This window comes from Macrotis lagotis, chromosome X, assembly GCF_037893015.1.
Source record: "Macrotis lagotis isolate mMagLag1 chromosome X, bilby.v1.9.chrom.fasta, whole genome shotgun sequence".
NCBI lineage: Eukaryota > Metazoa > Chordata > Mammalia > Peramelemorphia > Peramelidae > Macrotis > Macrotis lagotis.
In genome coordinates, this window is record NC_133666.1 from 639,319,394 (window position 1) to 639,344,025 (window position 24,632).

Sequence of the window (24,632 nt, forward strand, 5' to 3'; positions counted from 1 at the left end):
ATACAAAATGCAAAAAGGTAAAAAAGAACATTTCCATGTACACAGCAGAATATGAGAGGTTTCAATATAAAAAATAATTTCTATTTCAAGAAAACCTACATAATACTATATATTATTTTCAAAGCTGTTTAGCCATTCTTTGCTTGCTTCTAAGTTTTCTTTTGTTTTCTTTTGTCAACTTTTTACTTTATTTTTCCCTCCCTACCTTCTCCCCTCCCCCACCCTAGAATCTACAATGAAATGTGTTCACATATATACATGAATATCTATAAACATACTATATATGTAAGACTGTACTATGCATATTTCTACTTGTCATCTTTTTCTTTCTGGAGGCAGATAGAGTCTTCCTCTATAAGCTCCAAATCTTTCCATATTTTTCCTAACAACTAGCTTATTATTTCCTACACTATTACAATACATTCTATCTGAGATTGTCTATGAAATATTTTTCCTGATTTTCTGCAGTTCTTCTATTCTTGAGTACATTGGTATCGTTTATACAAGAAAATTGTAATTTTAGGTATTTAAAAATTTTTTATATAAGTCAATGGTGTTGCCAAAGGTCACACAGCTAGGCAATAATTAAGTGTCTGAAGCCAGATTTGAACTCGGATACTCCTGATTCCAGGGCTGGTGCTCTATCCACTGCACCACATAGCCACCCCGCCTGTAATTTTAAATAATAGAAATTATCCATTTTATACTTCAGCAATGCTCTCATCTTATAATATAGTTTAAGGTCTGATACTGCTGAATCTCCTTTAGATCTTTTCTCCTGTTTCTTTTTTTTTTTTAACCTTTTGTTCTTCCAAATGAATTTTGTTATTTTTTTTCCCTAAGTCAGATAATTTTTTAGTAATTTAATTGGGATGGCATTGATTAGGTGAAACTGTCGTGCCCCCCCAAGAACAATAAATATTACTCCAATTATTTAAATCTGATTTTGCTTAAAAATGTTTTATACTTATGTTCATGTAGTTTCTGTCTGTTTTAGCAGGTATATTCTCAAGTATTTTTTTATACTGCCTAGTTATTTTAAATGGTCCAAAACAATGTTGAATAATATTGGTGAAACAATGGAGTTTTCCTTTTTTTCTCTCTTAATTACTATTTTAGTTTTAAATTTGAGATCTTGGTTACTAATCCTGCTTTTGCTACATAATAAATTCTACTCCAGTAATTTATTTTTATCTTTGTGTAAATTTCTAAGTTTATTGTTTTCTGAAAGTAACATATTGTTGAATTCATATTTTTAATGTGCTATCTATTTCTACCTTATGGGACCCTTCTGAGTCTCTTCCCTCCATTTTCTTCCCCCTCTACCTTTCCCTCTTATGTCTTTTTAAATTTAGAAGATTTTTATGCCATTCTAGCTGTATATATGTATGTATGTATGTATGTATCGTTCTATCTATCGATATGTTGTTCCCTTTTTAACCATTCCCAATGAGAGTAAGGTTTCAGCACTAACTGCCCTCCTCTATTTACCTCTTTTGCAACAATTCTTCCTTTCATGACTCATTTGTATTACTATATCTTTATATCTGTCCCTATAGCCTTTTTAAACTTACTGCATCATACTCAGTTAAGCCTTCTTCAAATCATCTAAATAATGATGACGGTTATAAGTACTGATAACATGTTCATATATAAGAAATAAACAATTTGACCTTATTGAGTCTTTTGCAATTGGTCGATAATGTTTATCTTGTATTTCTCCTTGATGTTATAGATTGAATTTTCCATTAAGTTCAGCTATTTGAGTCACAAATATTTGAAAGTCTCTTAGTTCATTAAATGGCTATTATTTTTCATTCAGGATCATACTTTATTTTGCTGAGTAAGGTATCCTTGTGTGTAACCCCAGTTTATTTTAAGACCTACAGTCCTTCAACATGATAGCTGCTAGGTCTTGCGTAATTTTTATTGTAATCCATGATATTTAAATTTTCTTTTTCTTGGTGCTTGCAATATATATTCTCTTTAACCTGAGACCACTGAAATTTGTCCAAGTATTCCTGTAAGTTTTCCTCCTTGGATCTCTTTCACAGGGTGAACAATGATTTTTTTCTATTTCTGCTTTGCCCTCTTGATCTAGAACTGCAGGGCAATTTTCCTTTATAATTTCTTGTAATAATGTTATCAAGATTCCTTTTTTTAATCATATCTTTCAGATCGTCTTTATATTGTCTTGTCTTATTCTGTTTTCCAGATTAGTTGGTTTTCTGATGAGATGTTTCATATCTCTTCTCTTTTCTCATTCTTTTGATTTTGTTTTTATTATTTCTTGGCGTCTTCTAATACCATTAGCTTCCCCTTGCCCAATTTTAATTTTCAAAGAATTATTTTCTTCCCTAAGTTTTTGATTCTTCATTTCCATTTGGTTGACTTTCTTTTCATAATTTTATTGTTTCCTAATTTTTCCGAGAACTGTTTTTGGGCTTAAGATCATTTGATGTTTCTCATTGAAAAAGAACTGACTTTTTTACTGCACTATCTTCCTCTGAATATGAATCCAGGTCTTCTCTATCCTCATAATAACTATTGTTGAGCTCTTTTTCCTTTGCTCATTTAAATTTTGTTTTTAGCAGTTTTTATTATAATCATGAGGTATGGGAAATGATGCCCCAAGTCTCAAGTTCTTATTTTCTGAGCTGTTTCGGTATTCCTCTTCACTTCTAAGTCATTGCTAGGGCCGCCAGGTACCTGTCCAGTAAAAGTTCTTGTTTCTTGTAGTCTCTCTGGTGGCTGTAAACTTCAACTTTCCTCTTTACCCTGGAACTGAAACCAGGGATTCAACTCTCCTGTAGGTGCCCAACAGCCAGCACGATCCCTACCCCTGCTGCTACCACACTCACCAGTTCCTTCTCCCATGCAACCAGAGCTCAGGACCACATCAGGTCAGCTTGTCTGGGCTTGGCATCCTGACAGTGGAAGGTCCTTCCATCTTCTCCTAGTTAGCCTTTTGGCCTTATTATTACCCCTGAGGTGAAAGTTCCTGAGGTTGAGGCTGCCTCCCAGTCAGCTGTTTTTTGTTGATTCTGCAGTTAGCCTGGAGGTGTTTGCCCTTCACTCAGGATAAACCTTTGCCCCTGGAGTTTTAATCTTTATTAGGTCTTCTCAAGGGTGGTACAATGGATACAGCACTGGTCTTGGAGTCAGGAGAAAAGTTCTAATTTGGCCTCAGCCACTAGACACTTACTGGCTATGTGACCTTGGGCAAGTCACTTAACCCTGATTACCTTGTATCCAGGGCCATCTCCATTTGTCCTGATTCATATCTGGCCACTGGATCCAAGTGACTCTGGGGGAAGAAAGGGAGGTTGGTGACTTAGCACTGTATTCCCTCACTCAAATCCAATTCACTTCTCTGATGTGGGACAAACATCATCAGGTCTTCTCAAGTTTTTTTTATGAAGACAACTGCTTTACCTGACTCTTGTTTATTTCTGTTGCTCTAGGTCACCTGGAGGCAATGAACTGCTTTACCTGACTCTTGTTTATTTCTGTTGCTCTAGGTCACTTTGAGGCAATGATCTTTTTTTGTGGAGGAAAATTGGTGAGTCAAAAGATTTTTGACCCACTTTACCATCTTCCTGGAATGTATTCTCCATATTTGTTGTTTTTTATGGCACATTAACATTCCATTACATTCATATACCACAATTTGTACAGCCATATAATCAGTGAGTATTCACTCTTTTAAGAATATTTTGTCTGTGGGGAATGGTTTAGCAAACTGTGGTATATGTATGTCATGGAACACTATTGCTCTATTAGATTTTTTTTTTTTTTGCAAGGCAAATGGGGTTAAGTGGCTTGCCCAAGGCCACACAGCTAGGTAATTATTAAGTGTCTGAGACCGGATTTGAACCCAGGTACTCCTGACTCCAGGGCAAGTGTTTTATCCACTGCACCACCTAGCCGCCCCTCTATTGCTCTATTAGAAACCAGGAGGGACGGGAATTCAGGGAAGGCTGGAGGGATTTGCATGAACTGATGCTGAGTGAGATGAGCAGAACCAGAAAAACACTGTACACCTTAACAGCAACATGGGGGCAATGATCAACCATTTGATGGACTCGCTCCATCAGTGCAACAATCACGGACAATTTGGGGCCCTCTGCAATGGTATTCATCTGTATCAGAGAAACAACTGTGGAGTTTGAACAAAGACCAAAAAGTATTACCTTAAATTTAGGAAAAAACATATCTTATTGCCTTGGTAACCCCTCTCCATCATCCCTCTCAGTCCCTCTGATTAGAGTGGAGTCATGCACTCCTAAACCTCCAGAGGGACTTCACCTCCAATCATCTCCCTTCTCACCTGGCTCCACCACTTTGAGAACTCTTAAGACTTTTCCAACTGATATCTTATTGTCTGATCTTGTTACCGCTTACACTTTATGTTTCTTCCTTAAGGATATGCTTTTTCTCTCATCACACTCAATTTGGATCAATGTATACCATGGAAACAATGTAAAGACTGACAAATTGCCTTCTGTGGGGGTGGGGGGAGAGAAGTAAGATTAGGGGAAAAATTGTAAAACTCGAAATAAATAAAATCTTTAATTAAAAAAAAGAACAAAGGACAAAAAAAAGGAAAATTTTTCCTGCCAAAAAAAAGTTATGTCATTGACCTCCTAGGTTATATACCCAGTAGTGGGACTGCTGGATCAAAGTATGAAAAGTTTAATGATCCTTATTGCATCATTACCAACTTTTCCAAAAAAGAACAGACAATTCATAGCACCACCAACAATGTGCATTAGTATGTTTGCCTTCCCAACTTTTCATTTTCACCTTTTAGAATCTTTGCCAATTTTACAGGTATGAAGTGAAAGCTGAGTTTGAATCCATTTATGACTGATAGGAATATTTTTCATATTTTTTGAACATTTGCATTTTTTTCTGAAAACTTGAAGTATTCTGGTGGTACAGAAAGAATGTTGGCTTTTACAATCAGATAATTGAGGTTCAAATACTAGTTGTATTTATCTGTTTGACCTTGGATAAATCACTTAACTTGAGCAGGTTACATGATATAACAATAACAGCAAAATAACATCATTTTGTTTAGTGCTTTAAGATTTGCAAAGTATCTTATCTAATTTATTCCTCACTGTAGTCCAGCATGATAAGTGCTATCATCCTCATTTTACAGATAAAGAACTGAGGCTTAGAGGGGTTGTGGTTGGAATGAGGGCACAAAACTTGTTAAGTGTCAGAGGTCACATTTAAATTCAGATCTTCCTGACTTTAGGCTCAGTTCTCTAATCACTGTGCCACTTAGTAGCCTACAGTTAACACAGTATTCAATATCTATAGTCCATCATCTCTCTCTGTGATGAAGTTTCATTATCTAGTCTCTGGAATCAAAATTAGTCATCAGTTATCAATTAGTCTGGATTCAGCTGCCATTTAGAGCTTTTTTTATGTTATTGTAGTCACCGTGTGAACTATTCTAGCTGTCCTTCCTTATTTGGTATCATAAATGTCTTGGCATGTTTACATGGTCTTTGTTTCTTATGGTACAATACCATTCTACAATATTCATCTATTATGTGTTCAGCTCTTTCTCCAAACTACAGACAGCCATTTCCATGTTTGTTTGTTTTTAAATTACAAAAGTGGTGTTATAAGTGCAGAATATAGTGGTACTTATGGCATCTCTCTTTTTTTATAATCTCCATGAAGTATGCATTCAATAGTGGATTACTGGGCACTTTTCACATATTTCCATATTGTCTTCATGAATCATAGATCAATTCATAATACTGGCAAAAGAGTACTCCCATAATCTCTCCAACATTGACTATTGCTATTCTTTATTATCTTTGACAATGGTATGGGTTTGAGGTGTTAAGCATCGTTTTGATTTATTATTAGTAATTTTGAGCATTTTTCATAAGGTTGATTGATTTAATTTTTAAGAAACACTCCTATCTTTAATAATTCGTGTACTAGGTGTCCATACTGTGCTAAGTTCTGGGATATAAAGAGACGCAAGATGGGCCCTCCATTCAAGGAACTCATAATTTAATGGCTCACAATGTTACATTATTGACTCATTTTGAACTTGTAGTCCACCCCCCCCCACACACCACGAGCTATCATGTAACCATGGTGCCATAATCTCATACTTAATGAATTTGGCTATTTCAATTCAACTCAACCCTTATTTCATTCAGTTCATCTTTCTAGCTTCGATCTTGAAAGAAACTAGCCTGGATAGCTAACAAGTTGGATGACATTTGCAAAATTGTCAGGTTATTTTTTTCCTTTAAATTTTTTCACATTTTTTCAAATAGCAAAAAAAAAAAAATTCACCTAGAAAAGGTAAAAACCTTCCTATTCTTACCCCAACTGAAAAAGAAAAGCAAAACCCATTAATAGTCAAGCAAAAAAAAGTTTCATTTTATACTTTTGAGTCTTTCATCTCTCTATTGGAAGTTGGTAACATATTACCTTATTCGGTTCTCTGAAATCATCCTTAGACATTATGCACACTGATCAGAGATCCTAAGTCTTTCCAAATTGTGTGTCTCTGCTATTTTGTTGTCATTGCATGAATTGTTCTAGTTCTCTTTTACATCAGTTCATATAATTCTCCCCCAAAACAATATTTCTCCAAATATTAAAATCTGGTTTTATTTTAAGTGTCATTGTAATTGTTTGGTCTCAGTATTTGATTTGGTACTAAGTACCAGTGTTCCCTAGTCTTCCCCTGATCAACCAGCAGACCCTCCTTCACAGATCCAGCAGATCTGCGAAGTGATTCTCTTAAGCAGCAGCCAACATAGCTGCCCCAAGGCTTACTTGTTGATGGATGGTATGTGGATTTCATTCCTGGACAAACCATTACCCTAGTAGGTCATATCTCCCCCAACACCGCTCTAAGTTGTCTTAGGCTGGACACTGCTTTACTCCCTATTTTTGCTATTTCTGCTGCTCTAAAATTAAATTTGAGTATTTGTAGGGGAGTTTGGGAGAGTCAGATAATTTCCTACCTTATTCTGTCATCTTCCCTTTTAGTTCACTGATTCTTAAATTTTCTCTTCTTCAGCCAGTTTTTGCTATAAGATACCTTAATTTTGCGGGTGGCGGGGTGGAGGGACTTTCAACTAACATTTCTTGTCTAATAAAGCCATTAGCTTCTATTTGGTCCACTTTTATTTTCAGGAAGTTTGTTGCTTGGGTAAGGTTCTTTTTGCTATTTATCTTATGTCAAACTGTTAATTCCCTTTCCCATTCTTTCTTCCATAGCTGATACCTTTGGAAAAATCCCCTAAATCTCATTTTTTTTTATAAAGAATTATTTTAAAATAACTTTTGCTTCAGTTCTTTCAGGAATTTTAGTTGAACTTGTGCCCAAGCTCTTTTCCTTTGAGACTTTGATTATTATTTGGAGTCATTCTCTCTTCAGGGATGGTCATGTTCCATAATATGGTGTTTTTTTTTTTTACAGAATTCCTTTTTTTTGTTGTTCATTCTTCCAGCCTATTTTTTGACTTCAGATTTGACATTAGGACCAGGTTCTGCACATTTCAGGTGGAAATGCTGGACTGGTCCTAACATCAAGTCTGAAGGGATTGTGTTCCAAAAACTTAGGGAAAGCTCAGGCTGGGGACTTAGCTTTCAATATTCTCAAACTGGTGTGATCTAGGGTCAAAATATGATCACTGCCTTCTGGACAGTTTTGCAAATTCTTGATTTTAGCTTGGGTCTGAACAATAGGCTAGAGGTCTTGTCCCATGTAAAATTTCAGTAAACTATTGAACTCAGCCTATCAGCCAGATGTTTGAGTAACCAAATTGTAGGGTTCCTTTTGGTCTAAGATTCTTGTTCTGGTTTTGGAAAAGAGATATACTTACCATCTCAGGCACACAGCTGCTACCTTTTTTTTTTTTTAAAGGTTTTTGCAAGGCAATGGGGTTAAGTGGCTTGCCCAAGGCCACATGGCTAGGTAATTATTAAGTGTCTGAGACCAGATTTGAACCCAGGTACTCCTGACTCCAGGGCCAGTGCTTTATCCACTGCGCCACCTAGCCACCCTGCTACCTACTTCTGAACTTGTTCCTTGCTCAGTACAAGACACTTGGGTCTACAACTGTTCCGCAGCCTGGAATGCAACTGCCCTCCTCACTCCTGCCTAGATTTATGACTGGAAACCAGGTAATGACTAAAAACTGCTAATAGTCAGTTGATGCTCCTGCATTCTATGGAAGCTCATGCCACTGGCTATGCTGTCTCTGGGATCTTGCCCTGGTGTATTGCTTCTCTCTGCTTTGCAGTCTGTTCCTGGCTATATCCCATTCTCAGTATCTGCAGACTTGTCTCCTTATGCCAATAGAAGTTTCTGATTTCCATTTGGATTCAGGCTCATGTTTTCTAGCTCTGAAGTTTTCTTTTGGTTTTGTTTTGAATTGGAGTGAGGTGTGCAAGAATCTTACTAAATACTTCCCATTACTCTGCCTCTTTGATCTACCCCTTTCCTGGTATTTAACTGTATACATGTTTCATTATCCAACTTCTAATTTACCTCTAGCAGCAAGCTCCTGGACAATAGGGGGCAGCATCACCAGAACATGTGTTGGAAAAAGTGTGGATTTTATCAGGCCCTAAATCAGTATGAATTATTGAAAGCACAGCACAATTTTTCATAAGCAACAGTCTCTTCATTCAATTTTGGGCCCAATTAAATGTCTGTCTATACTGCCTATCACAGAACTATTTCTAACGGACTAATCAAAGGATTGGGAATCCAAATGAACACCCTATTCTAGACAATTGGCATTAATGAGAGTCATTGAACTTAAGTGTTGTCAAAGCTATACTTTGTTTTAGGTAGTCAAAATTTTATTCCTCAAAGAGAACATGCTCATCTTGTATGCTTTTTTCCCCCAGGTAATTGTGTATTGCAAAGATGTGATTTACTGTAGAAAATCATTTGCAAAAACCTATCTGCCTCCTCAAAATACTATTTACAGACCATTATGATAAAATTTTTATTAGCACAAAAAAGTCAACAAATAAGTTGGGAGCTACTGATTGTTTCACATCTTCATCTGTCTATTTTATTTGGATATTAATATCATGAACACCTTTTACCATTCTTCTCCCTTCCGCCACGGTGCTTCCAAGATTGTGTTGCTTCAGCACAAATTTCCTTGGAGTACACTTGATCTAGTTCAGCTGCTCATTGTGATTTGCTATTTCAATAAACACTTCAATTCCCAATGTACTTGAGGACTGATGTGTTAGAACTAGGTGCAGTGATTCAGTAGCCATCGATGAAAATGGGTTATTATAGGAATGGTGACATTTGACTACCAAATGTAGCTTAACATTTTTTCTTTTTGGTTATCTTTATCATTCATTGCATACCTAAGCTCATTCTGGGAGTTTTCAGTTTCTAATATACTTGTCCTTGCTTTTATTTTCTGTCTCCTAAAAAACGAGCTGGGTGGAGACATATACTCTTATTTATATCCCCAGTGTTTAGTACAGTGACTTGCAAGTAAGGATACTTCATGCTTTTTCATTTATTTATTTATTCATACAGGTTTCAACAACCTCTCCTTAGCTTTTCTTCTTTAGAGAATTAACTTCAGAATTTCCTCTTAACTTAAATTCTTTTGTAGAATTTTATTAGAACCTACCTTTTCTTTTTCTGAAAACTCTCTCTCTTTAGATATATAAAATATATATGTGTGTGTATATAAAGCTTCTCTTCCTTATCATAAACTCCAAAATGATTACTTTCTCCAGGTTCATTTCCACTTTTAATCCTCTTTGCTGGCCAGAATTATCTCTCGAAAAGTAGCTCCCATTTCCTTCACCTTTTGAAGAATGAAATGATCACTATTAAATAAGCAAGTCACAAATATGTAACTGCTTTTGGCAGAGAACTTCAGCAGATGTCCATACTTGAAGTCTCACATTACTACAATAGGCTTTGCTGCTTGGCTTATGTTTCTAAAACTTTTTCCTTCTGTTCAGGTGGTTTTTAGTATATTTCAACAATACCAATTTTTCTTTCGCTGATAATCACTCGAATGCATTCCAGTGTGATTTACAACATGGGTTCCTACATTCCTTTAATGTGTGTGTGCGTGCCAAGAAAAACAATTTTAATGGGATTTTTTTTCAAATTACAAATTATCCAGTCATCACCATTTCTAGACCTTTACTATACTTGTTTCACGCTTGATTGATATAAAACAATAAAACTCCTTCAAGAAAATAATTGTTTGTAAAAATGAATGCTAGAAAACTGCCAATAATAGTTTATTTGAATTTCATCATATTTTTCAAAGCTACTTTGTATGTCTATACTGATCATTTTAAATTGTTAAGTTAATTGCTTAAGAATTCAATCCACATTGTACTTTTCTTCACAGTAGTACAAGAACCTCCTTAGTAAAAAACCTTAGTCCCATTGTTTTTGCATTACTGTGATGCTTTCTTTTGGTTGACTTGAGAGTCCAGGTCCTGTAATTTATTTTTTAGGTTAAACATATTTCCACATTAGTCATGCTGTGAAAGAATTTGAACAAAAGGGAAAAACCACAAGAAAGGAAAAAATGAAGTGAAAAAGTACGCTCCTATCTTCATGCAGGGTCCAAAATTCTTTTTCTAGATGTGGATTGAATTGTATTGCTGAGAAGAGACAAGTCTATCATAGTTGATCATCAAACAATGTTACTGTGAATTGGTTTTGCTAACTTCACTCAGCATTAGTTCAAGTAAGTCTTTTCAGGTTTTTCTGAAATCCTGAAGAAAACATATTATTAATATTTAGTGCTATTATATTATTCAGTTGCTCTATAATTTTTTTTTTGGATATAGTATACTCTTCTAGGGTCCCATTCTAGTCATTTTTATTGTCCAAGTCTCTGTGATATGTGATATTAAATTTACCTTCATGTGTTAGAACTTTTAGTTGACCTATAATTTATCAGGAGCCTTGCATCTCTTCTGTTGACTTGACATATGAAGAAAGGAAGCTTTCTCCCTCCTATCCATTTTTAGTTTAAAGCTGTCTTAGTTTGTTTTTTTTTGTGAGGCAACTGGGGTTAAGTGACTTGCTCAGGGCCACACAGGTAATAACTGTCAAATGTCTGCAAGAAGGACTTGAACTCAGGTCCTCCTGACTCCAGGGTCCATTCTCATTGCCTCTAATTTAAAGCAACTTTGATGAGACTCAGAATGCCTTGGCCAAAAATATTTTCTATTAATCTTTTAGGTAAACTCCCATTCCTGATTCATAGACTATCCTTCCTATAGTTTAAGCAGTGATCAAGAAATTGAAAATCCATTCTCAGATTCCATCTTCTTAGTTAGCAGTCTCTTCTAATCAGGCTCTCTTCAGAAGTCCCTACATTCAACTGACAATTAACAATTAAAAAATGCATACTTGATTCCTGTCTTCTTGCTTGTGTTTTCTTTTGAAGATGCAATCAGGAGCCTAGAACATGAATACCAGAGCCTCTTATTTTCCTGTTTCACAAATATCTGTCTGGCAGAATCTTGATTAAAGTGGATTAATGGAGTTTGTTTCAGATTTCCTACAATAGTCTCTTGACTCTTCTCTAGCACAATGTTTTTGTTTTTATTCTGGCAGAACATAGCCCTTTTAAAAAACTTCCTCTGACTTTGAAGACTTATGCACCATCATGTCACTGCTTCTGAGCTAGTGACAATGGAATCCATGGTTCTGGAAACAAATAAAATAAGGGATAGGGAACTCCTATCCAGGTTGTAAAAGTCAAGGGTACACCAATCTTTGTCTCTGCTGCTTCTACTCTTTACTTTCTTGTATTGGAACTACATAATCTTTAGGAATGCTTAAGTCCAATTTGAAAGTCTCACTTATTCCCACATGAACTGCCAAGAGTGGGTTTTGGTCATCAGTACTGACACATTTCAGAACACTCCTAAATCAATAACCCATGAAGAATGCAGACTTCGTTACTGTTTGTGAAAAGAGAAAAGCTGCCTTTGGCATCTATCCCTTGGAGCATAAGAAGCTGCTTTCTCTAGAGATGGTCTACAGCTGGTCCCCTCAATGAGAAAAGGTACCAGTTATTTTTGTGGTCCTCCTTTTGTATCATATTCTTCCAACTTGAAACTTTTTGATCTTTTTTTTTTTTGGATCTTTTCCTCCCTCCCTTCTACTTCCCTCTGGCACCCCAAAGGTGCTACATTTAGGCATGGAGATATGTATCTATGAGTGTCTGTGTATTATGTGCATTTATATACATATAAACATATATACTTATATACATTTTTAAGACTGTACTATGCTTATTCATTCCTATCATTTGTTTCTCTGAGGGTAAAAAGCAACTTCCTTCTTAAGTCCAAGTCTTTCTTTTCATGTTTTTCTAAATTAACCACTTCATCATTCTATGTCATAGCAATTATTTCTTTCTGGATTCAAACAGCAATTTCCTTCACAGGATCTTGGAGCTTAATTTGGGCATTTAAAAAGTCAAAATGACTTGGTTGCTCAAAGTTGTTTTTTTTTTTTTAGGTTTTTGCAAGGCAGATGGGGTTAAGTGGCTTGCCCAAGGCCACACAGCTAGGTAATTATTAAGTGTCTGAGACTGGATTTGAACCCAGGTACTCCTGACTCCAGGGCTGGTGCTTTATCCATTGCGCCACCTAGCCGCCCCCCCAAAGTTGTTTTTAAAACAATATTGCTTACTGTATACAACATTTCATTGGTTCTGCAATTTTAGATCTTCATTATTTCATGAAAGCCTCTCCATGATTTCTAAAATCATTGACCTCTATCATGAACACAGACAATGTTATAATTTAGAAAATGTAGTTTCTTTTCCATTTTCCCTAATCATGATAAACAGACCTAATAGTGCACCAACAATGAATTAAGGTCCCAATTTTTCCACATCTCTTTGAACAGGTGTTCCTTTTCTCTATCATTTTAGCCAATCTGGTAAGTACAAAATATTTAAAAGTTGTTTTAATTTGCATCTCTAATTAGTAACGATTTAAAGCATTTTTTCATGTGACTAAATTATTTTGACTTCTTGGAAAACTTGTCTGTTCATATCCCATTTCTTCCATTCTTTCAAGAAAGACTTACTTCTCCCTGAAATTTAAAGAGTGGAGATGCTTTCATTCAGCCTTTTATCTTCTCTAAGACACGTTGAAAAAAATCCCTGAACACTGTGCACTTTCTTCAGATAAATGCAAAAATCTTGACTTCTATACTGACTTTTGTCACTTTTGCTGTCAGTCCTTAAAGCTCCAATAGCAAATATTCATAAGGTCTCTTTCCTGCACAATGAGGCTAAATTTATTGTAGTAGGCTCATAATATGATTTTCATGAAGAGAATCTTAACTTAGCAGCCCTTCTTTGGAAAACACACTTTTCTATCAAGACTTAAAGGAAAAAACAGCTGCTCCAGACTCTCTTCTGGGTGAAGTTCTCAAGTGGGAATATAAGATCACTTAAATACTTCCCACTTGATTTTTCTTCCCATTCAGGCTCAAATCCTTTTTTTGTGTGACCATTTTATTACCTTCTAACCTTGTCCTGCACTTTGGTCATCATTCAATGCTCTTTGTTCAGGTACCTCAGTTATTCCCTTTAATTGGGGCAGCTAGGTGGCGCAGTGGATAAAGCACCAACCCTGGAGTCAGGAGGACTCGAATTCAAAGTTGGTCTCAGACACTAATTACCTAGCTGAGTGACCTTGGGCAAGTCACTCTTAACCCTATTGCCTTAAATAAAAATAAAAAATAAAAAAAGGTCTTTTAAAATTAAAAAAAAAGAAAAAAAGGTTTTTAACTGGCCCTTGTTAATTCCCAGTCAAAAAAGATTTTGATATGGGAAAATTCATTAAATGAGCTCCATTTTGCACTTTTAAGCTGTATAGTAAATGACATAGTCAAGGTGATCAAGGGCTTCCAGTGCTTTTAATTCACTCCTATCTCTAACATTAATTCATCCTCCCTGCAACTACTACCCTACTCTTATTTTCACATGTAGTTTTTTCCTATTATCATTACAGATTTTTTGTGGGAGGGGAAGGGTCCTTCTTCAATACTCCTGGCCCCTGGTGTGCTTTCCTGCCATGTTGAAAAGTAAAAGTTCTTAGAAAAAGGAAGGGTCCAGAGCGGGTCCAGAGCAGACCCAGGTAGAATGTCTTGGACAGTAGGCAGCCCAAAGAAGCTCCAGAGAGAAACAAATTTCTCCTTGTCTCAAAGAGCAAGGCGGAGGTATTGGGGAGAACCTGGGCCACATCTTCCTTCTTGTCCCTGACCCCAAACTTGATTGAAGGGCTAATCCACAAAAAAAGAGGCACAGTAGGGGCAGGGAGTGGGGCATTTATTTCTGTACATACACCACATCTACAGCGGCCCTTTTCTTTCTACAGTGGCATCCTTTTTCTGTGGCACTGAGAGAAAAGGGCTTCTAGAATTTAACAGGGACTCAACTGGGGCCAGCCAGCTATGGATTGAGGGGGACAGAGAGGAAGGACAATATAAGTACTGGAGTTGGGGATGATTAGGTTAAGCATCCATGGGGAAATGTGGAGAGGAGTATAAACCATGGGAGTTAAGAGGAGGATACTTCTCTGTTTCAGTCAAAAGCTGGCTTATTTCAAGTACTTCTCTAATTCTTCTCTTGCCCTGAGTGGGCACTGGGGAGGTAGAGAACAGAAAATCAGAACATTCATATCTGAAGGAAGAGTTGTGACTACACTTTGAAACTCTTTAAAAAGGCCCACATGTATTGATGCATCTGGTTTGGATGTCCCTGGGGAATCCAGTGGCCAGCATCAGGAAGGATAAAGGACACCAGGCGGCCTGGCACAAAGTATCTGTTAATATTTTCCACGAGTCCTGGCTCCAGGTATGGGTCTTTCTCTCCCCATAACAACAATGTTGGTGTTGTCAGCTCCTGAGGCTCTAGTGGAAAGTGCCTGTAAGGCAAAGGGATGTATGACATTCACTCAGGCCAATGCCTTCCTCAAACCCTTCTTCCTAGACTCTCCAATTTCCCCCTCCCTCCATTCTCCTTTAAGTCACTCCATTACTCTTCCCATAATCAATTCCCCACTTTGCTCTTGCCCCCCATTCCTGAAAGGCATCACCTGAAAAGATTGCGGTAGTAGTTGAGGGGGCCAAGGAGGCCTTGGTTCTGGGTGAAGCTGTACAGGAAGGCCTCTAGCTCCTCATTTGTAAGTCCAAGGATGCCAGTCTTACGATCGATCATGGTATTCTTTAGGATCTGCACACATGCATTCCCCTTCAATACAAATGCCCTCCAGAGCCCTCTGAGAACCAGCTTTTTCATCTCAGTACACCCTCTCTTCATACCAACTTCCACAATATCAGTACCCTTCCCCCCCCCCCAACTTTCCTGCTAGTTTTTGCCCCTTTCTACTAAGCAAGAAGAAAGGATGGGACCTGAAAGTCAGAGATAGAAAGCAGCTTCTCAGGTAGCCAGCGTAGCTGAAACAGGAACATATAACTGGAGTGGAAGAGCTGGCTGGGATGGCGCAGGGCATACTCTGGGATGGGGAAAGAGTAAGGGAATCACTCAACTGAAGTCCTTCGGTAATACACCCCAGGCTCAGAACTCAGCCCCGACCTAAGCCTGACAAGTCCAACCTCCCTCCAAATATCCTCCCATCAGAGCACCTACCTTGGTAAACAAACATAGGGGCAGCGCTCACCACCACCATTCGCTCCACCATACTTGGGTAGTAGGTAGCAAAATTCCAGGCCAAGATTCCACCCCAGTCATGGGCCACAAGGACACATTTGGAGTAACCTGTCAATGGTATTAGGGAATTGGGGTATGGGTAGGGTGGGTGAGATGGGTGTAAAGTAGACTTACTAGAAATGGGACTAGAGTTGGGAAGGTCAAGGAAAATCTGACTTAAGACTTCCCTAACCATTAGCAGAAACTTTTATCCTAAGGACCCTGACAAGTAACAAAACCCCAGTCACTTAAGGAGGTTGAGTAAATCAACAATTTTGTAGCCCTCCATTACCACCAAGTCAAAGTGGGAAAAGCTGCCATATAGGAAGCCTCAGGACCCTATAGGAATCAAATATCTAGCACCAATCATCTTCTGCTATCTTGGGAACTAGCTAAGAGACTGACCTAAAATGAATTCAGTTAAGGCCTTGGGGTTCTGATTGACAGTCCTTACTATTCCAGGTAACCATTCCAATCTTTTTCCCTGTTGACTAAAAATGTGCATAAAAGTATTATCCTTGTAGGCAGTAGCACCGATCAATTAAATGGTACTTCCTTTTCCTTATTACCTTAATCCCTGTGGTTCTAAGTGATTTTCCTAAAGATCAGCTCTTTCTTTGGAAGTGGACAGCATTTTTCATCATGAATCCTTTGAAATTGTCTTGGAACATTATTTTGACATGTCACCCCCATACTCTTGAAGGCAGCTAGTTGGTGCAATGAATACAGCACTGGGCCTGGAGTCAGGAAGGCTTGAGTTCAAATCCAGACTCAGACACTAATTGTGGGACCCTGGGTAAGTCACATAACCCTGTTTGCCTCAGTTTCCTCATCTGTAAAATGAACTGGAGAAGAAAAAAAGCCAATCACTCCAGTATCTTTGCTGAGAAAAATCACAACTGGGATCATGAAGAGTCAGACATGAGTGACCAACAAAAAAAATAACAAACCCCATATACAATAAACTCCAGTGGCTCTCATTACTCCTAGGATCAAATGTAAACTCTTCCATTAGGTGCCCAAAGATCTTTAATAACTTTATTTTCCCCTCGACTTTTCCAGTTTTCTTCGTACTCTTTGACAGTGATGCCTCCTTGCTCTTCCTCGACTAAGACATTCCATATGTGGAATATTCACTGCTTGCTTGCCTCCCCTGCCCCGCCCTTCCCCTACCCCCATGCCTAGAATACTTTTTCTCCTCTTCTCCATCTTGTGGTTTTCTTTAAATCCCAACCAAAAATCTACTTTCCATTTTTACTCTCCAGTTTTTCCCAATCCCTTTTGGGGTTGTTGATTTCTTTTTATATTCCTTTTTTTCCCCTTACTCTTGTAGAAACCTGGCTTTACTGCCTTCTTAGGCATCCTCTTCAATACTGGGATCACACCTCTCATGGTCCTTGACACTAAGTCAGGAAGACCTGTGCTTTGCTACCATCACTTAATAACTTCTCTTCTTTTTAGGTCCACTCTTTCCATATAGATCCTTCTATCTGGACTCTGTGATCCCTAGATTATTCTCCCTATTTTCTGGAGGAGCTGAGCGACTCAGGCTCCCTCTGCCACCTACACTTACATTAGGGAACTTTCAATATGCACATCTTCAAACATAGCCTCCCAGTTAATCATTTTCCCCATTCCCATGATTTGATCCAGAAATCTTTAATTTTCCTCTCTATATCTTACTCTAGTTTTCTAGATTTACCTTTTACCTTACTCCTTCTATAATTTAAACCTATATTTCATTCCTACTGGGATATCCAGTTATCCTAATCCTTAGTTCTAAACCATTATTCAAGTCTCAGTCTTTTTGTTTTTAAATCCTTGCACCTATATCTGGGCATTTGATGCCATCCTTTTTCATCTCCTCTGGGAGCTCATCCTTTCTTTCATTCATACTTCTCCAATTTGTCCATCTCCTCCTATATATTACCTTCTTTGATGCTTATAACGATTGACAGTTCTTCAATCCATAAGAGACTCTTTGATTGTGTCAACTCCTTAAGGATATATCATTGCATATATTGGTCCTTTTTATAATCAGGCTTTTAGAAAAAGCCACCTATACATCTTGCCATCACTTACTTGATCTTTTCTTATTCACTTCTCACTCTTATGCAATGGAGCTATTGCCCTCACCAACTGAAAACTGTTTCTGAGGTTACCAATGATTTCATAATTGATAAAATACAATAGGTCCTTTCCTTAATTCTTATCTTTGTTTTTGATTTTTCAGCAGGGTCTGACAATGCTGACTAACAGTAGTTAGCCTTGGACACACTATAGGTTTCTGTGATACTTTTCTCCTCTAAATCTCTTCTGCCTCTCTATTGGTTCTTTCAGTCTCTTGAGATTGATTGTAATCAACCTCCTGTCCTTAATCATGGCTGTCTTATGTCTTCTCTTCTATCACTTAGGAATTTAATAAGCTCTCAGGATCATCCAGTTCTTTCCTGAGCTCCATGATAATTACTAGCTACCTGCAGGTTATCTCCACTTGGATAATTAACAAACATCTTAAATCCAACATGAAACTCCTTATCTTTCTCTTAAAACCTACTCCTCCCTAACTTCCCTATTTCTGTTGGGAGCGTCAGCATCCTTTTAGTCATTCAGGTATACAACTTCAGAATCATACCAAACTGTCTTCTCCTCCCTTCTCTCATCAAATTACTTGTCAAGTCTTTTGATTTAATATTCACAACCTAAGTCTTGTCTATTCCCTTATCCATTCACAAGGCCACTACCTTGGTTTAACACTTCTTTCTCTTGCCTGGAATTACTACAACAGACCTCTAAAGGAATTTATGACTTCAACTATTTCCTCAATTCATCTTCCCCATAGCTGCCAAAACCTTTCTAAAGCACAAGTCTACTCAAGATTTTAAGTTTGAGCTTAAATGGTTCCTTTTTAGCTCTAGCACAAGACCTTTAATGTTGATATTTAAAATCCTTCATAATTAATTGGGTATATTTGTATTATTTTCCTTCACAATAAATTTTAAATCAGGGGTGGGTGGGGAAGCATTTTTCTGCCAAGGACCATTTGGATATGTAAACAACATTTGCAGGCTAGATTTAAACACTTAATTCACCCCTAAAAGCTCCTAGATTTAATGAATTTTGAGTCCTGTCTGCAGTTGCCTACAGGCTGGAGGTTCTTGGTCCCAGCTTTAAATTATAGCTAAGCTGGTCTACCTTCATATTCCCTACATCTCCAAGTTTTTTTTTTTTTTGATATTCCCTAGGTCAGAGATGCACTCCCTCATCTCTGTGTTTAAACATTATATCACTGTTATAGAACAGAATGAGATTGGATGATGTGGTGGGGGGGATTAAAAAATGTTTGCTGGATTGGAGATCGAAATCAGATCTGAATCTAACTTTGATGACTACTCTATGTTGGTTAAAATCAAAGTCTCTTAGAATAATTTCTAAGGTTTGTTTCAGCTTTAAATCTTATCATTTATGATAAGTTTAGGGGAAATGCTCAAGATTCTAAAATGACTGATTAACTGAAAAAGGACCAGATTTGAGGGAGCTCCAGGTTCATATCTCAGGATCTAGTGTCTCTTCTGAAATTTCATTAAGGGTGTAAATACCAAGTCTTCATTTAGGACTGAGACTATGGGCTTTGGCTAGGGCCATGTCACATCCAGTGTCACAGGGTGGGGTGGACGGAAATGAGGGAGCAGGTGGATCCATTCCTGTACCCTTCAAGGCTCCCACCCTAATCCTTTGCCTAGTCTTAAAGGTACCTAGGGCCTCAATAGCATCCTTGATGTCTGTAGTCAAGGCATCAATGGTATAGCTGTTCAGGTCAGTGGGTGAATCTGAGTTCCCGTAGCCTCTCAAGTCCAATGCTACCACATGGAAGTTTTGGTGGAATTCTATAAGTTGGTGTCGCCAGGAAAACCTGTGGGACCAGTAAGGGGATGGAGATGATGGTTGAGTCACTGCCCTCTCTACCCCTCCCACCCCCACCCCTACCTCTTCCAGTGAGACTGGCCCAACTGGAGCCAGGGAGATAAGTTTCCCGCGAAGGCCCCACCTATTCCTAGGGGCTATTTCAGATACAGGGAAATCTTGGGGACGGGATGGGGGTGAGAAAGCTGCTGCTGGGGGTGGGGGCGGGGTGGTCTCTCCGTGCCCCCTACCCTGCCACGTACCAGATCTGGGGGAAGCCATGGAGGAGCAGCATCAGCGGCCCACTGCCCTTGGAGACGTAATGCAGCCGCAGGCCAGAGGTCTGGGGGGGAAGAGGTCGCAGTCAGCCCCCCCCAGGAAGCTCCAGCCCCGGGGGGGTGGGGGGCTGCTGGGGGCGCCCCCGGCCCCGGGCCCGCTCACCTTGAGACAGAGGAAGCCGTGCTGGCCGTAGGCGGGGTCTAGCAGGCAGGCGGGGGGCGCGCGGCGGGGTCTGCCGCAGCAGCCCCGCCCCGGGTGCCGGAGCACGTGGCCCAGGGCCCCGGCGGCGTAGACGAGGGCCACCAGGCAGGCGCCCCAGTACACCAGGATCCACATGAAGCCGCGCACCAGGCGGAGCGTCAGCCGCGAGGGCGCCAGCAGCGCCGACACCAGGACGTCCGGCATGGCCCGGCGGCCGGCGGCCGGCTCGGCGGGGGGCGCCTGGCTGAGCGCGGATCCCGGAGGCTCCAGCGTGCACCTGCGGCTCCGAGAGGGAGAGGCGAGGCGGGAGGCAGAGCGGGAGAAGCCAAGCCGGCGGGAGGGGCCTCGGGCCCGGACCGCCCCAGCCCGGCCACAGGCCGCCCTTCCCGGGCACGGGCGGGGGGCGGGGCGACCGGCTCCACGGCCTCCCCTCCCTCCTTCCCTCCGGGCTCCCGCCCCGCCCCTCTAGCCCTCCTTGGCTGTGATTGGGCAGTGGAGGAAGGTCACATGGAAGGAACGAGGATGATTAGGGCGGGGGCCTGACCTTCGGCTCCAGGAGCCAATCAAACGCCCCCCCACCCGGAAGGCCCGACCGCACTGTCCATACAGATTTAGGCCGCGCTACTTCTCCCATCACTGGAACCCAGGCCCCCCCCCCCCCCCCCCCCCCCCGCGGGGTCCTCCCTCCCAGCTCCGGCTATTCCCGTCTCTGTGAACCCCGCCAACACGGTTCTCTTCATCCCCAAAAAAAGCCGCCTCAAGGGTCACTTCATATTCAGTAAAAATGTTTATTTTGCAATGAGAACTGCACAAAAAACCTTTAGTATATAAGTGAAAAGTCTATTAATTCCCTTCTACAAATGCCTAAAGTGTTTAATACAAGCCTCAAATTCACTGACATGATTATTGGCCAAGCGCTCCATCAAGTACAGCGGGAGATTGTAGGCGTCTCTCCCATCCTTCCGCACCGGGCTCAGAAGGGGAAGAACCAGAAATACATCCCGGACACTAAACTCCTGGAGGGGGGAGGGGAGGGGAAGGGGCGGGGAGGAATTTGGACTGTGGGCAGGGGAGGGTGAGGTGAAAAAAGGAAATCGCTCCACCTAATTGCAACCCATGTAAGCACACAAATGAGTCAAACTGGGAAAACTTTCTGGATAGCAATACCTTTGGCAGAACACACAACCATTCCTCCAGCACTGTCTGGCCTAGGAAATGCTCCAACAAAACATAAGGAAAAAAAATGAGAGGAAAAAAAAGACATAAGAAAAAAAAAATAAAAGAGCAAAGAAGCAGGTCATTTGAACACGGGAACCAGCAAGGCCTAAATGCCTTCCAAGTCAACCCCTGGAGAGAGATGTGCACCCTGGGCTCTAGGATGATCCTGGCCTGCTCCCTAGCTAGAAGTAATTACACCCAGGCTTCAGCCTGTAGAATTTGGCAAATCCTGAATTTGAGAGAAGAGGGTCATTTAAAATTTTGGTTGTTAAAAAATAAAACAGGAAAGACTAAATATCACTACTAATACATTTGTTTCTTTGCATACATATAAATTATATTTGTATTTTACATCCTTGGGCCCACTTGTAGTAGGGAGTCCCACTCGCAGTAGGGAGTCCCACTGTGGGTGTGCACATGTATGTGTTTATAAGCCCCTAACTAGATGGTGGGGCAGGGATGTGGTGGCTTTTATATACAATCCAAGAAAGGAGAGGGAGAAGATACGGTGTGCAGTGAGTGTAAGATGTGTCTAAGTTTTGTGTGTCGCAGTCTTTCAGGTGATGTACATTTAAGAGTACCTGGTAAACCCTGAGCTTAAAAATTAAAGGAAGGGGCTAGGGGTTGAGGAAAAGGGAGGGAGAAATGTCCAAAGTGCTTTCACAAAATGGGGTGGAGGGAAAGAAAGAGAAGGAATACTGTCTGAAGGAACAGGCCTCCATGGTGTTAAGGAAAGGAAACTGATCTTGGGCTGCATGGGGGCTGGGGGGGGGGGGAACCCACCTCCCTACAGCTTTGCCTCGGGATAGCAGGGTCTTTGCTTCTACTTTGTTTTGAGGTCCAGAGTCAAGCTGACCTGCAGCTCATCCTCTGGTTAACACCTTGAGGCTTGAGCACCCTACCTAGAACAGTCTTGCAGTGACAGAAGAGCACTCCTCCCCACAATAGCCCAGATGCCACCCAATTAATAAGCTCTTCTCTAGGCTGGGCTTGAGGTGCTTTGACTTCCTTCTGCCCTATCTGAGATTACTCCTGCTGAACTTCTGATACAGTGTTGACTACCTGGGAGACAATGGGTTGGGAGGCTATTCCAGCATTTAAGGAAGGCAGAACTGGCAGAAGATGGGAGGCATCAGGACCTGGCTGACTGAAGTGTTTCTCTCACCTGCATGGCCATTACCCTAGTGTTCCAGGCCCAGGTCTATCACAAGGAGAGAGTTCAAAAGAAATATCAGTAAGACGCCAGCTTTTAAAAAAAAAGAGATGCGTTTATTCCATGATCAGTACAGACCAAATGCATATTCACCGTATTAAAGTCAAACCAGTTAATTACTCCAGAGTTTGGCCAACACTGAGGCACCAGTATTGTACTGTATAGTGGGTACTCATGGCACGTAACCTTGTGAACAGTTCAAATTATAAAATTAAAAAAAAAAGAGTAAAGAGAAAAACACGCTGGGCCATGGGTGAGGAGTAAGGGTAGGGGCGGGACCACTGATGGTGGAGGGGGGTACCCACCATCTCTGCTGTGCCACGCAGCCCAGCCCTGGGTCCACTCCCTTCCTGGTATAAAACAACTTGAAACAAATAATGACATTTAAAAAAACAAAAAACAAAAACACACACCAAAAAAAAAAAAATAAAATAAAAAAGAGAGAGAGAGAGAGAGAGAGAGAGAGAGAGAGAGAGAGAGAGAGAGATGCAGCTTTCTGGTTTTACAATTAAAAAATATAGACTAATAAAGTTTGAAATTGAGTAAAATATAAGCAGTTTTTTTGTGTTTTGTATTTTGTTTGTTTTTTTGTGTTTGTTTTTTTTTACACCAAGTTTGGTGGAGTCACCAACAAACCTCAAACAAATATATGCCAACTATATTCACTATACAATACAGCCACGGTCACACACTACCCACAGTGCGGCGCCCCCTCCCCCCACCCCCATTGCCACCACTCAAAGGAGAGACGATAACACCCATTCCAAGTTAAGCAGTGCCTTTGTGTCTGAAGGTAAATTAAAAAATAAAATTTAAAAAGAACAGAAAGGAAGGCAGAAAAAAAAAAGGCGGAAAGGAACTGACTTTGGTTGGTAGTCTCGCTCCCAGGCGAGGCCTCCACACACGCGTGCTACGACGACCACCTCACTCCAAATGGCCATGGACACTCACACACCTCCACTGGACTATTCCCTTTTTCACAATCGAACACTTACAGAGAACGGCTCTCGATTAAAGGCTCGAAGGGGATGAGGGTAGGGTGGGAGTCTGTTCCAGGCAAAAGCCAATGACCTTAGACAGCTGGGGGCTGGTCCCAACTGTCTTTCCCCCTCCCCTCCCCAATCCCAACAACATGGGTGGGCTCCTGCTCTCCATGGGCTACCTCTGCAACCCCTGTTCTTACAGTATGGGGTAGAGATAGTGGTAGCTGATACCAGGGAGGGAGACAGGGCCCCTGATGGGGCTCCTCTCATGGTTAGAAAACTGGTAAAGAATGTGACATCCTGGATATACTGTGAATACGTCTGGCATAGAGGAAGACCTCATACATGCCTAAGAACCACCTGGTCCAGCGCTTGCTTGAGGTTGGGTCTGACTTCAGTGTGTGCAGGGGGTGGGGAAGTCCAACGGTAAGGCAGACTCTGCTGATCCTTGGCTGACAGACCCACGACGGGTGGAACATGCACAAGGGCTGGGCCCAAGGGACACCCCCTCCCAGCCGCCAGTAACACTAGGCAGAGTCAGTTTTGCCAGAAAATCAGAGTCAGAAGAAACCCAGGCGCTATCAGAAAAGATTCTCTTCAAATATTGCCAAAAGATCACTCTGAAAATTCATGTCAATGGTAGCTGCCATCTAGAAAGAAGAGAAAAGGAGATTTAGAAGCCAAGTTTTCAGCAACTCGCATCCTCCCTGAGTTTCTCCTTTGGTAAGGTTGGCATCACATAGCTTTGCTCAACCCAGTGACTTACTTCATAAAAGTTTCCCCACTCCAAACATTGCTATTTCAGGATATAGCACAAACCCTGCTTCATTCATAATGATGTCTCTCCTTAGAGAAGCTTCATTATGTCATGTAAATAATGCTTTCCATTTTTGTTGATGGTTTGTCTCCTCAAAAAAAAAATGTCTTTCTATGGAAAGGGGGCCATGTCTTCTTCTTCTACCCATGGATCCCAAATGACTAGCTTGATTTTTTTAAAAACATAGGTCAAGAGCTCCCATTTTAAGGCACTGCTATTTGGGGGGACAGATAGTCTAAAAACCAGGATACAGTACTAGCCATCCTCTA

The 24,632-nt window shown here is 40.4% G+C and overlaps 2 protein-coding genes across 3 annotated transcripts in view; both read right to left on the reverse strand.

Moving 5' to 3' along the window:
* Positions 1 to 228: 228 nt before the first annotated feature.
* On the reverse strand, positions 229 to 20,529 carry EPHX3 (epoxide hydrolase 3). The gene is made up of 7 exons (XM_074204286.1): positions 20,094 to 20,529; positions 19,916 to 19,995; positions 19,505 to 19,662; positions 15,690 to 15,818; positions 15,452 to 15,555; positions 15,136 to 15,272; positions 229 to 14,964 (listed from the first exon to the last, which is right to left on the reverse strand). Exons 1-7 carry the CDS (start codon positions 20,334 to 20,336, stop codon positions 14,739 to 14,741), a joined length of 1,077 nt encoding a protein of 358 aa, XP_074060387.1. The 5' UTR covers positions 20,337 to 20,529; the 3' UTR covers positions 229 to 14,738.
* A 371-nt stretch (positions 20,530 to 20,900) lies between these two features.
* The window catches only part of BRD4 (bromodomain containing 4), a 141,841-nt gene continuing 138,109 nt past the window's right edge, over positions 20,901 to 24,632 (reverse strand). Inside the window, exon 20 of one of the 2 annotated variants that reach the window (XM_074204288.1) lies at positions 20,901 to 24,196. In XM_074204288.1, coding sequence (XP_074060389.1) covers positions 24,128 to 24,196 — 69 coding nt within the window. In that variant the 3' untranslated portion in view covers positions 20,901 to 24,127. The remainder of the gene's footprint in view (positions 24,197 to 24,632) is intronic. The other variant, XM_074204287.1, reaches the window with a different exon arrangement.